The sequence below is a fragment of the Tuber melanosporum genome, assembly GCF_000151645.1.
Source record: "Tuber melanosporum whole genome shotgun sequence assembly, scaffold_95, strain Mel28".
NCBI classification, from domain to species: domain Eukaryota; kingdom Fungi; phylum Ascomycota; class Pezizomycetes; order Pezizales; family Tuberaceae; genus Tuber; species Tuber melanosporum.
The window spans coordinates 342,452-357,053 of record NW_003299145.1 but is presented as its reverse complement, the minus strand read 5'-3'; the positions used below and the strand labels follow the sequence as shown (position 1 = coordinate 357,053).

The 14,602-nt window shown below is 45.7% G+C and overlaps 1 protein-coding gene across 1 annotated transcript; it reads left to right on the top strand.

Annotated features, from left to right (window-relative positions):
- Positions 1–5,568: 5,568 nt before the first annotated feature.
- Positions 5,569–6,458, top strand: GSTUM_00012082001 (uncharacterized protein; the record flags this gene model as incomplete). The annotated part of the gene is made up of 3 exons (XM_002842333.1): positions 5,569–5,734; positions 5,788–5,795; positions 5,838–6,458. 3 exons carry the CDS (start codon positions 5,569–5,571, stop codon positions 6,456–6,458), a joined length of 795 nt encoding a protein of 264 aa, XP_002842379.1.
- Between the last annotated feature and the right edge of the window lie 8,144 nt (positions 6,459–14,602).

Below are 14,602 nucleotides of genomic sequence, written 5' to 3'. Positions count from 1 at the left end.
AGCATTACTGATCATATCTCTTGCTATCGCGCCAGTATCGAATAGAACTCGAGCCTTTTTGCCATTGATCAGAATAGTACCTTCCAGGGTGGTGTGTGCTTTGAATGTAGTTGGAGGTCGAACACTGTTGCATTCCACATCGATATATCTGATATGGATCTCCTCATATTTGCTGGGTTGGGTATTATCACTATCGCTCTCAATATTGTTGGCCGATGCCTCTTGTTTAATTGCTTTTCCTTTCCCTTTCTTTGTAGGGCAGTTCTTTGCCATGTGTCTTGTTTTTACACATTCAAAACATTCTCCTTTCTGCCATCTCAATTCTTTGGAGGATTTTATTTTCTGCTTGAAAACCTGTGGGGTGTCGTCTTCAGAGTTGTTGGATGCCTTGTGCCATAGCTGGCTATTCCTACTAGAGGATGTCTGTGTTTTGTAGGCCTTGGTCTCATGGAGAATGGCGTCCTTTCGTTCTGCTCTTGCAATTATTATTGCAATATTGTCGCCGTCTTCCTCGAGTGGTTCTACTTCTCGCCTGAGGGTAGGGTGCATAGTGTCGTAGAATCGTGGCTTCAGGATGTATTTGGAGATACTTCCTTTTTCCATTCGGTTCTTATACATCATCGGGTGCGTAGCCATATCGGTGATTCTCATGACATGCGTTCCGTTAACTTGCTGGAGCTTGTTGAATTTGTTGTATAGAAGGTCATTGGGAATAGAGGATTGGAATCGTCCTTTCAGGTAATTGAGAACTGTAGATCCTCTTAATCTTACATTTCCGCCGTATTCCTTATAGCATTGGTGGTATGCGTCGGTTGCCCTTCCTTCACAGAATGATCCAATATATAGTCTTGTCGTAGAATCTTCCACATTTCTCCCTTGCAGGAGAAGATAGTGTGTGAGTTCTGTCGCCTATTGGTCAAAGGCTTCTGGTTTGAGGTCTTTTCCTTCCCATGTAAACTTCGCAGGGAGGTGTAGTTTAAACTTAAGGAGTTCAAATGCTGCAGGTACTTCCTCTTCTTCAGGCCAAGCCCAGGATTTTCCTCCTCCAGAGGGGCCTCCTCCTGTGCTAGCTCTGTCCGATTCGCTACTGGATTCGGAGTCGATTGGAGGTTCACAGGAAGGCTTCTTTGCTGGAGTAGAAGGGAATTCTCCAGCAGGTTGTGTGTCTTGCGTGTTTGCAGGATCACCCGGCTCTTTAGCAGAGCGCTGGGGTTGTTTCTTTCTTGTAAGGCCTTGTAGTGGGATATGCTTCCCACTCCTGGTCATCAAAGACTCTATCGTGGATTTGAGATGAAGCCGAATGTGCCATGATTCTGCCGCTTCTCTCCGCTAGCTTTCTGAGGTGGATATCGATAGGTTGATCAGGGCTAAATCCAGGGACAGGTTCTTAACCACTTGCTGAGGTTAAAAAAATGTAACGTATTTGCAAGGTGCTAATGACATTATCGGTAATAGATACGATAGTTGACAGATGGCCTGCTCTTCCAGAGAGGAGGTGAGAGCTGAGAACTAAAAGAGGCTTCGAGGGTGTACTGAGGAACAAAGAAGTAACCGTTCAACCAAGTATATTGAAATACTGTTTGTCGAAGTCTCTCTTTTCTATCGTAGAAACAGGTGGTCTTTAAATACACAAATCTGTTCATGTCTAGCATGAACAAAACTAATCAAAGGTATTAATCGATACTCTTTGGTGAAACTAATTAAGTATCAAAGCGATACATAAAACAAAACATAAAGTAAAACCAAGTATCAAAGCGATACTTAAAACAAAACATAATGCAAAACCAAGTATCAAACAATACTTAAAAACAAACCAAGTATCAAGCGATACTTAAAACAAAACATAACGCAAAACCAAGTATCAAACGATACTTAAAACAAAACATAACGCAAAACCAAGTATCAAACGATACTTAAAACAAGCCAAGTATCAAAGTGATACTTAAAACAAAACATAAAACAAAACCAATAACCGAGTACCCGTACCGGTTACATGGATTGCACAAGATGTTGATTTTTCTTTTCTTTATTACCTTATTTATTTCTCCAGTTTTATGTACAGTAAGGGCTGGGGTCAAATAAGCCATCGCCATGTAGACCAGTACCTCTATCCCGCCTTGTTCTCCAGCAGCCAGAAGAATAACATTGACCCTGAAAAGGCTAACACCAGTGGCCTGGTGCCTAATCCTCAGATTCCATAACTTAAATGCTGGGAAAACCCATCTGGAGCTACCGATACCCAACCTCTCCTCATTTTAAACAACTGTCTCACCAGTCTCCTACATGGCTATCTATAAGCTGGAAAGACAGAAACTCCCGAATCTCATCTGACAAAGCAAGGAAACCTCCATCCTGGCAGTACACCCCCCACTAAACAGAACAAAATCTCCACCAAGGAAACCCCAAACCAAAAGCCCAAACCAATCACTCACCTACCACAACCAAATTCTTGGCCCAACCCATGAAGTCCAAATAATGAATAGGTACATCTTATAGGTAACGTAAACTTATGCCTGGAGCATATAGCCCACAATTATGAGTAGGAGAAATGGTAAAGAAACAGCGCTGGCTATAAGCAGATGGTATTGGCGAAAGGAGAGCTTCAAGCTATCTGTCTAGGAGGGCTGAAGGGGCTGCCCAAAGCAGCAAAAGAGGGAATAGTAGTAGGGTACTTGTCATGAATGTGGCTTGACAAGGAAATGGTTTTCACGTAACGCGTAGTGATGAGTCACAGGTATGTTATTGTTTCACACGTATGACTCATGCGAGTCATATGATTGGTTATGTTGAGATTTGTTATATTTTATACATCGCTCAAATAAAAGTCATGGGACATGTACCTGGCAAGTATGCCTTGTAAGTAGTATATTGCAGAAAATATTTTAACTGAGGATATATTAAGATAAATTTGTATATTTTAGTATTACATCCAGATTTGTGTATTTCTTGTACTATTAGCTGAACAGATTTATAATACTCACCTAAGAGCACAACTGATGTAAGTAGTGTTTGTACTTTATTGAACTATGCTATAGTTTTTTTTTGTATTTTTCTATATCTCCCAAGCCGTAAAAATTTAATAGTGTTAAGCTATAAACTTAGCCCAGGTATATTATCTTTTCAGCTTTTATTATAATTTATCCAAATTGGTACATGCGGAGCAGAGCCTAAATATTTATCTATTAATACTTTTTCTGTATTAACAATAGTAGCAGTACTACAACATCTTGAGGGAAAAAAACAGTTGTATGCAAACGAGTAAAGCTACTATCAGGTTGAGAGAAGGGGTGAACATAACTTCTGAGAAAGGAATTGCCGAAAATTCCTCACATAATTATTCCAAATTTATTCTATTCGCAGGTAAAGGGAATAAAATTGACGTTATCTTTAATCTTGGAAGTCTTCTCCAACTCTTTCTAAACTCTTGTCATTTTCACTCGCTTTTCACGATTTATGTTGACATTTGTCACGTATATTAAATTTCTGATTTGATATCGGGTCCAGGCGCACTCACTGGCAAAGTCGAGATCGTTGATGTCCTGTAATACATACAAAACCTTACAAGCACGAGGAATAAACTAGCACAAGGATTCCCGGTAAGGGGTAGGGGGTACTCCAGCACCCGTACGAGTACTGTACTCGAGTCCTGACACGCAAGGCTCTTCGTCATGCGCACCTCCACATGCTACTATTTTCTCGCCAAATATTGGGCATTCTTGGCAAGGATGTGTGATCGCTGGAGAGGATATAAGATGTTCGAGAAAGGAATCCCGGTATATACCAGGGTCCCCAGTACTTTACAGCACAGGTAACGGTAACTGCGGGAAGCTCGAGCACGAAATCTAAAACTCTTCTCCCGCCGTGCTGCAGTACCGTGGTGGTACGTAATTCTCCAAGGCGTGACACGTTAAGGGGCTGTTTGGCGGGCTATAGTTTCTGATTCGCTTTCAAGTCGTGGCATTTTGAGCCCCAATTCTTACGGTCCGGCTCCGGAAATCTTGGAATCGGGAGTGAAGATCGGGATGTGCCAAAATGCCTTGCGATTCTGCCCCGAGCCTCAGTTTTTTTTTTTTGGACAACTCGGATGATGTTGAACCAGATTAAGTCTAGGTTGGGGAATTCTTCTAGCATCATAGGAATTAGTATGAACAACTCTACTCGAGTATGTTTACAAGTGCTAATACTTGTATGATACAGATTTAAATACAAAATTAAGTTGACCCCTGATCACGCACTTTAACTCAAATCTGGATCTGATCTCAAATCGCGATCTGGAATTGGGATCCCAATGACCTCTTAATTCGAGACTCCGATTTGAATCCAAACCAAATCTTTTCTTTTTTTGGAGTTCCAAATAATGGCACGCCAAAGATTCCCCTCGCGACCACTGCCAGAGAGAAAAATGAAACAAGATGTGGCGACATACTTATGCGAGGGGAACCGTTACCGTACTCCAAACCCACGGCAATCCCTCCGCTGAGCCTCCGGAAGCGCAGTATTCCGTTCCCATTGCGGGATACCGATGCCTTACGCAAGGCCTACTAAGTACACCTCCGCTGCGCCAATCGCTGCACGGAAGCTCGAGCTCCCGGCGTGCTGTGGCCATGATTGGGGATGAGATGGGAGTGGCTAACGCTGACTCCTGCCTTTGCGCATTCTGGGCAGTCTCGAGGTAGTTAGGCTGTAAGTTTGACCAGAAGATAAGGTACAAACTGGGTTAACCTTAACTTAAACCGCCCGTTCCTTGCAACTTTCTTACTTTTGGCAGTTCGTCTCTATTTTTTTATACGACTTCGGAACATATCTGATCCGTTCTCTCCCACTCCCATCCGGAGCCCCTACGGAGGGGAGTGGGGAGTTGAAAGGGATTGTCGCCCCCCCCCCCCTACTCAGCGGAACTTCGGATGGAAATAAATAAAGTTAGAGTGCTTTTTCTCATTTCCGGCGTCTACGAATGATGGGATACACGTATGGTATTGTTAGAAATTTAGTAAGGTATATTCCTGGATATATACGCACGCATTACTAGACCGGGCTGGCTCATATCATACAGGTATAGTTGGGGATTGCGGCAGTGTGAACGGTTACGAGTGCGAAGGGAGGCCGTTTGATTTGGGTTTGCTGTCTACGAGTAGTATTGGGTACAGTATCCTCGTACCATGGCTGCTGTCAGGGCTATCCACTGGCGAGGCACTGTACTCGAGTGTGGGTGCCAGTGAAGTGGGATTAGACTTATTCGATTCGTCTGATATTGGGACAGATAGATTGCGGTCCGCTAGTACTATATTTGGAAACTAGACTAGCTACCCCCTTCTCTGGGTAGTGAGTTAGTTGATTAGTACTTAAGTTGTGGGTCCCCGCCGAAGCAGAGGTCGAAAGATCAAAGCGGGATAGAAGGCACTCGGATCCTTTCTCTTCTTGATTATCCCTCGTGAATATCATTTGGAGAATATAGCACAAGAGCTTTCATTTTAGCTTTGATAAAGGCCTCTACTTCTCTTTTTTCTTTCCACTTCTATCGCGACTGCTTAATCTCGATTCCTGATTGCTTTTCCGGAAAGATACAGGATGTCGGACAACACTTCAGAAAATTTCGAGCTCTACCGCTACACCCCATCACTCGTCGGAGCAGTCATCTTCGCCGCGTTGTTCTTTATCTCATCGGGGTATCATGTAATCCAATTGACCAGGGCTAGGACATGGTACTTTATACCATTGGTAATCGGCGCTCTCAGTAAACCCCCCCCTCCTCCTTCCTCCCTCCCATCATTACTAACAACCTCGCAGTGGAAGCAGTAGGCTACATCGGCCGTGGAATCTCTCACCATGACCGCGAGGTCCTAGCACCCTATCTGGTCCAAGCCCTCCTCCTACTGGTCGCGCCAGCACTTTATGCCGCATCAATCTATATGATTCTTGGCCGACTGATCACGAGCATCGAGGCAGAGCGCCATTCCTTGATTCGTACGACCTGGTTGACGAAGATATTCGTCGCCGGGGACGTGCTCAGCTTCCTCATGCAATCCACTGGGGGCGGAATGATGGCAAAGGGGGACGACTCAGTAAAGATGGGGGAACACATCGTCCTGGGCGGTCTATTTGTCCAAATCCTCTTCTTCAGCCTCTTCATGATCGCCACTGTCGTGTTCCACCTGCGCATCCGGAAGGACCCGACGCAGGCTTCGCAAATGGGCACGGCGTGGAGGACGCTCTTGATGGCACTCTATATTGCTAGTTTGTCCATTCTGGTTAGGTCGCTCTTCAGGATCGTCGAGTATATCCAAGGAAGGGAGGGATATTTGATGAGCAACGAGGTGTGGCTGTACATTTTCGATGCGGTGCTTATGCTCTCTGTCACTGTGCTATTCAATGTTGTGCATCCGAGCGTTGCGGTTCCCGGGAGGAGGAGGAAGGTTACCGAGCATGGGTACGCCATGAGGAGCGGGGACTTGAGTTAGGATTCGGCGTGAGGACGGATAGTGGGGGGATATGGACAACTACACAGGCTGTCTTCTCTTTTGCCCGCACCCTTGTTTTCCTTGTTTTATTTTTCTCGTTTGCATTTGCCATTTATTTGTCATTAGGAGTAAATCCCCTAGAAGCCAACATTTATTTCTTCCCGGTTCCCGCGCTCATTTCCCATCCCCTCTCATATCAACCCCCAAATCACACCCATAACCCCACTCCCTCACACAACATACCAAATATCATTAAACCAATCAGCTATACTGTGTCGCACTAGTGAGCATTTCTTTGATTCCACAAAACGGACTTCACCCTCAACCCAGTTTCCACCCAGCTACTGTATTCAACTACTGCATCCACTCGAATCGGACACTGTCCTGTACAGTACAGCACTAGGCCATTCGGGTCACCTCTCCTAGTAATGTCCGGTGTAACATAGCTTGATCCTGTGATGCCGAATCCGCTCCGCACGCACCCCTTGTGGATTATCATAGCACTATCAGCCTCGTGGACGGCCACGACACCTGCTACGAGTAAAGTGCGCGGTCCGCATATCCACAGCACGGAGTGTGGTTCCTCACCAAATATCCAATCGCACCGGTTTCTAACCCGCGAAATGGTGAGATCGCGACCCTACCGCCAGTATAAATTCACCACTTATTGAGACACGGCTGCTCGATTGGTACTGGTATTTTAAATGGGGAATGAGTAGATGTGAGAAAATCTTGTTGTGAAATCGTAGATCAGAAATAGGTAGATAATGCTTTGTGTGCCATCTCTTTTACATTCGAAGCTCTAGTCGTCCTCGCGGGCATGGGCTCCTTCGGGTTTCTTGAATAATCTTACTTAATATTCTGAGTGGGCACTTTATTAAGAGCTTCTGTTTTAATACATTCCAACAGTGTCTGGATCTTTCTTGGCCCTGTGGATGTCAGAGCACTAGTATAAAATTTGTTCTCTTAGTGGGATTGAGGTAAAATAAAGCAAATAGTAATTGTATTTCCTATACCTTGTTTTCCCCCAACTAAGCTGTAGTATATATAGTGTATATCAAGAGTTCAATTGGGCTCTTGGGCTTGTGGTGCTCCTACGGCATTGTTTGCCAAGCACTTTTCCCATGGATTCTCACCGGGCTGAGCTAACAAATCCTAGGACCGAGTTAGAGAATTTGACCATTATCATAGACACGGTACCTGTGGTCTTGTATGAGCAGGGATAGGTGCGAAGCAGAAGGATGTGTGACTGTCACATTAAGTGCCGGTTCTCCTGAATGGGCTTATCCTGCCATGGTCCGATGAGAGATGAACAACCAACAAAAACACACTGGACAAGGTAATAATGTCCAACCCAGAAAACCATCCACAATCATATTCCCCATCACGTCCACAAGCCCACTCCTCAAAATTTGTTCCTCAACTCCCCATCAACAACCAACCCCCCCACCACTCTGGTAATCACTAAAACCGCTTCCCCCGAAACTCTGAACACTCCTTCCGCCCTGCCCCCCATCTCGCAATGGCCCAGAATACTAGTAACACCCACGACAACTCCATCATCCTGCTCACCGGTTGGGTACTCCCCACAGATGTAGAACGCCGCGGAACCGGCAGTCTCTAGTTTCACGCATTGCTTGTCGGGGGGTATGTTTGGCAGGACGTACCCGTTCATAAGAATGCGGTTTCCAATGGCAATGATGTCCGAACTCCGAGGGGAGTTGCTGGTTGTTGCACAGCGGTAGTATCCGATTTTAAGGGAGTCGGGAAGAGGAAGGGGAGCGGATGCACCAGGGGCGATTTCAATTCCTAAGGCAGCTGTGGAGGTGGGAACGGGTGAGGTGAATGGGAGGGAGGGGGAGTGGATGGTGGAGGAAGCCACCAACGAAGCCAGGGTGAGGAATTGCATGGTTAGGGATTTTCCGTAGATGGTCTGCAAAAACTGAAACTCGGAAATTCGACGGCTTCGAGAGTATTTAAGGTCTCTCTTTTTTCGCTTTTATTCTCCCCCGCGACTACGGGTTCGGGTAGGATACCAGCTTGTATGTGTAAGGTGGAAACGAAAGTCGGTGGGATAAAGAGGGTGGTAGGGGGTTAAACGTTGGTGATTGTCGAAAACACCAGGAGGAGAGGCAATGATCGGAACGAGGATTCCCCGAGAGAAGTGAACGGAAGGGTAGAGGGTTAAGCGTGACAAGCACGGTGTCATATGATATCACACACAGAGCTAGGGGCTAGAACCCATATGGAGGGTGCGAAGGAGGTGGGAGAATGAAATATATATCATAGAGAAAGGGTTTTCACCACTAATGTCCTCTAGTACCGGAATGCAATTGTCCACATATGCCCAACTCTCGAGTGGGCAATCGTCTAGCTTACATGTCCAACAGTGATGTGTACGTAGTATTTGTAATAACAAAGGTTATGATGGTATTTCGATGATACAGTTCAGTGACATAATTAGCTAATCATCACGTCGACCCTCGGGCGGGCGAGGAGTCCGCATTCCCTTAGCCTTCTCAGGAGTAACTCGTCTTTTGCGTTTTCCGGGGCGTAGATTTCTTTTAGAGTCTTTTCTTGGGTTTTTGTGTCAAGTTTGATTGGTATTATGAATGGTGACAGAGCCTGCGGCTTGTCTGGCCGGAGGCACGTTCGGAGTACGGAGTGTGAGTTCGGGGTGCGAATTTCTAGTAGTTTTGAGATTTGCTCGGTGAGTTTGATGGGGAGGGTGGTTAGCGACATTTCCCCTCCGGTTGTTTGAAGAGATGCGATTCCCCGGGGGGGGCTCAAGGTTTTCCGTCCCCAATTGCAGGAAGGTGCCGACTAAGGAAGAATTTATGAGGGTAGTGTCTTTCGGGAATGAACCTCTCTCATCCTGAGATCCAAAGCAAGAGAACATTTTTCTTAGGCAAGGCAAGTCCAAACCAAGCCGGTTTTTTTGCGCACCCCTACTCCACTGTACTCAGGCTGCGGGTATCGTAGATAAGGGGAGAAATTTTTGGATGGCTAGTCAAGGGAGACGAGACCTGACTGCTGATCGGCAGGAGCGCTACAGGACGCCATTAAACAGAACAGTTGTACAAAGTCATCGTTCGTGATCCTAAACCTGTCGTTATGAACACAATAATATTACTGTATCTATAAGGCCAACTTGAGACAAAAGGAGAGCGAATAAGGGCTTTCGGAATGGTGTTTTCAAGGGGCCCATGAAATATTTGATTCAACTGCCAATTGATACAAATATCAAACTTGAAATGTGCTCCATCATATCATCCCGTATAGTATTACTGAACAGCAGGCAGCAGGTGATAAGGTATCATATCATACCTATCACCCCCCCCTTCAATTTGGGCTTCTAGTGTCCGCGATTCTTTTCACGAATTTTCCACCAGTGCAAGCTCTCATAGCCACACCCCGCAGGACCATTTTCTCCTCCCTTTTTTACTGAAATAATGTGACTTAGATGCGACACCTATTTTTCGATTTCGCCCTCCCCATCTAACTTATACACATACACACTTAGATGGGGAATTGAACCTATTACATTAAATACTAAACCCACTATAGCCAAACATTCGTGTTGGTGGTTGAGTTCAAAACCTATAGATCCATGGACTGTTTGTCTCTTGAAATTACCCAGTTTGAATGGAAGCCAAATCCAACTTAACTAGAAAGAACCCTTGAAAAAATAATCCCCCCAACCACCTGATATAAAACCCAGTCCAGCTCCTACCTTAATCCCACCTCACCACCGAAACCGGAGAACAAAAGATACCCAATCCAAATATCAAAAAACACACCCCGAAAAGAAACAAAACCCAAACTAATCCGCCAGTCGGACCAAACAAAAAAAAAAACTTATCAAAATGGTTGACTACACTCAAACCTTAGCTACTCCCATTTGCCAGAGCGCCAACTCTCCAGCAGGTAACACCACCCAGCAAGACACCGTGCCATCCACCACTAACCAACCAACCGCAACAACACCTCCACCCCGCCCTCCTGCCCCCCGACCCGGCCTAGAACCAACCGCCAAAGTTCAAGAAATCGCAAGGTCTATCGAAGCATTCATCGGCCTCCTCCCTGTTCTCACCGAATTCCCGGAAGCAATTAGAGACCCTGATGCGATTCCAGCTGATGTTGCGGTGCTTGGGCGATTGATAACAGCGGGGTTGAATTATTTTGCTGATCTAGTCGATTGGGAGGTTGTTCAGGGGGGGTTCGAAGGCGGGGTTATTGAGTGGGGGGAGCGCGATGTGAGTGAGTAGGTATATAAGGGAGTCGCCATGTCCGGAGAGAGGGGAGTCAGGATTCCTTGTGTTTTTTTGGTGTATTTAATAAATGCCCTACGGGTCCCAAAATCACGAATTTCTTTTGTGGTCAGTTGTGTGCCTGAGCTTTTCACTCCGCTACCATAACTTGACTAGCGCCCTGCCACTCTGCATCGGGATTCTATTCAGAGAGGACAAGAGAAAAGGCAAGTTAGGTAAACATACTGACTAAACGAACTTGCCATACGGATTTCTCCATACGTCCATGTCCCACTACCTGGCGCTATCTAGCCCCATACCTCAATGTGACCCTTGGCTCCCTTTCTCTCCGGTTTCGGTACCACTCTGGCGCATCAATACATGCCCATGGAAAAGACCTCCGTTAGGGCAAGGCTAACGTTAATTACTGAGTCCGTTTGAAAGGCCGAAATTTGAGTTTTCTTGAATACAAAGCACAGGTTAGTAGGGTGCATGATATCCCGAGTGAGTTTCCATGATCATTTATCCAGTAAAGGCTTAGAGTCAGCTGCCTCACAGTTGTGATCATTAAATAATGCCAGGTGAACGCGACCCTTTGGTGAACGGGGAGCCCATGGCTCAGACAAGCTGAACTGAGCAGCCCTCGGAGCGGGATGCGGATGGTGTCAATACGCTGCCGCGGTTAGTGTACTTGTCTCTTCGTTCTTTCCCTGGAAAATCTTAAATGGTGTGAAGATAAGAACCTAGTCTCACAAGGATAATTAAAGAAATCCCGTAACGGAACCAATAAATCAACAGGGAATATTTAGTGCTCAAACTGACTACTGGCCTTGAACTCCATCGCCGAGATCATAACTTAATCTGTGTTGGCGAGAAAAGAAGTAACCAAACGATTACTTCCACAAAAAAAACTCTTCCTAGGGTTAAGTTAAGAGATAAACCAGTCATAGCATTGGTATTAACCAAGAATAATAGAACTTATACTGTGGCCTCCTCTTTAATTTGCTTTTAAGACAGTCTTGATTCCAAAGGTGCTCATATTCTGATCTTTAATCGGAGTAATAATATTATAGAGCTCATTTTGGAAATTTTGATTGGATAAACCTCGGCGCATAACGCCTTTCGATTAGAGCGCCATCCTATCATACACCTAACCCAATAAACTTGCAAGTTGGCAGAAACGTTTGGAGGTGTGCACCGAATACTTGATTACAGCTTTAATCCTCTTACTTAGCCTACACTCTCACCCCCCTCTCCTACTCGTATACTTCACTTCACACTCCTCTTTAAAACACGCACACACACACACACCATACATAGCACCTGAAAGGGAAAAGGAAGATACGTTGCCGTCATTCAAATACATCAACAAATAATGGACCACTCAAAGTTAATTCTCGCCATCTCCCCCATTCCCTCCCTTCCTGCTAGCAATCAGCATTTCCAACGCCCAAACCGCCGTATCCAGGTAATGCGCCTCCCCGGCCAACTTTCCCTCACCAATCGAATTCAGATGTTCCCCCAAACCGGTCTGCATATCCGCGAGCTGCTGGACGAGTTCCATGAGTCGGCCGCTGTTGATGATTATGTCAAAGACGGGATCGGAAACTTTGGCGGGTTTGGAAAGGGTGGTGGTTGATTCGGTGACCGGATTGCTGAGAATGGGGATGGAGTCAACATTTTCGGCAGCCTTGATGGCTGCGGCGATGAGAGAAGTGGTGAGGGTCGGGGTAGTAAGGATAGGCCGCTTTCCGCTAGGTTGACGACCTTTTCTTGCTTTGGCTTGCATGATAGGTTGGTTGTTCGTGGCTCTTTGGTGGAGGATGTGTAGGTGTGATAGAATGGTTTTCGCGGTGGAGTTTTTGCATCATAAGGAGTAGTGTGCTGCTGAACTGTGGGGGTTTTCGCCAAAGGTAGCGCTTTGCTCCAACCCCCTGCGGGCTTGTGGGTGGGGAGTGAAGAGGAAGGGTAGGGTATCTAATTGTTTGACCCCAGAACTCCAGCTCAAGGGTATAGATGTGCACTGGAAAAGAACTTGGAGGTGACCTAACATACCATATCGCCCAGCCTAAAGCGTGAGCATGGCCAATAAGGGCTTGGAGAGTTCATGTCACGCAAGCCTTTGTATCATAAAAACATTGCTTCAAATTTCCTACCCCAGATATATCAATACCATCCCTTCGTGTATTCACTCCGCTCTACGTGGTTTCGCTAGCACCGAGATAGTTCTTGATCCTTAGAGAGAGAGTAGAACCAACTAACGAATTAGGCAATGATAACCAACTTTAATTCCTGGGATGTATGAAACTACAGAAACCACGCGATTTCCCTGCTCTAATTGTCCTTGGCAGCCAAAGAACAGCCACGATTATTCCGCCCAAGGGGTTGAAAAATCCAAAAGAATAGATTTTAAGTAGCGCGAGAGTATCCCCATAATAGCGACAGTACCGAATTTCCCTACGCCACTCCAAATATTTGCAGTATTACAGAAGCTCGAAAAGGATGCCTATGTCATGCCCGGGGGGCGGGTATGGCGGAACTTTACCTAAATACGCCAGGGAACTGATGAAAATACACTAGAGGAACTCTGCAGCTTTTGGAAATTCGGCAACAATCGCTACAGCAGGGGATACTTAAGTCGAAAGATCGGATTTCGAAGCAAAACATAATCCGCCGGCTTAAGTACAATCTAGGGGTAAAGGTTAAGAAGATTGTGGAGAAAGGAATTAAATTAAAACTGAGGAAAGAATAAAAAAAAAGTTTTGTGATTCAACCGGGAATCGAACCCGGGTCGGGCGCACATTGTGACATGGCAAGCGCCCATGATACCTCTACACCATTGAATCCTTGACTAAATTGAGATTAGAGATGTTGATGTGGGTTCGGCGAGACAAGAACCAAATCGACTTGGTGCTAAGGTAGAATTTATGAGAGGAACCAACCTGGCGGGGGCCACTAGGTTATCGGCCGATTTTATGCTTCCCCCCAAAACATGGGATGTAGATACAGTACCAGTGCGCTAGCTGCCTATAACGGTCCCTATAAGGTGGACGAGAGATAGCCAATTGAGCTACTGTAGGCTCCCCCCGCACCATAATAGCGATAAAATGACTTCCGCCACGCTTTCTCAGGAACACTGTGCCGTCCCCCTGGGTAATAACATCCGTGCATGATACAGTACTGTACTCGTACTTGTACATACACGTACAAAAAGGTTTGAGGAATCTGTCACCTGGAGGCCAAGAAACAGGAAGCGCCATTCGTGCGTAGGGATACTCAAGTGCCCGTACCCGCATTAACCCCGCCAACTCCAACTTATTCCGGTATCAGGTATGGTGTTGATGCTACTTTCTAAAGGAGTGCATACAAAACCGAGCAGCGAGCAATTGATAGCACAAACCTCGATAGCAATATCCGACCCTAAGATTGAATGACTCTCCATCAAGTATTGCATGCTGCATTGTTTCCTCACTACTACCGATAGGATTATATTGTAGTATAGAATTCTTCATGTAATTCCAACATGTTTCGATTTCATTTACATCAAGTGACTTTGATGGCCAGAAAGGAACATGTTCAATCCCTCGCAAGTGTCAAATGTGGGATACGAGCACTCTCTCAGGATACCAGTATATTGTGCCACTGCCAGTCTTTTGAACTGCTTAAACACTGCGCTTTTTATGGATCCGTGTGGGCTGTTCCAAGAGAGGTGCCCATTTGAGCATAGTCTAGACTGCTGACACAAACACTCGCAGCACACACCAAACTTCTAAGGAATGCAGGGATAGGTGTCTCAACCAAAATCAAAGTCTCCTGCCAAGAATCGCTTGAACAGTCATCGAAACTGCCAAACCTCCAGACTTCTCCCATAACCTTTTACCACCACCACTACCA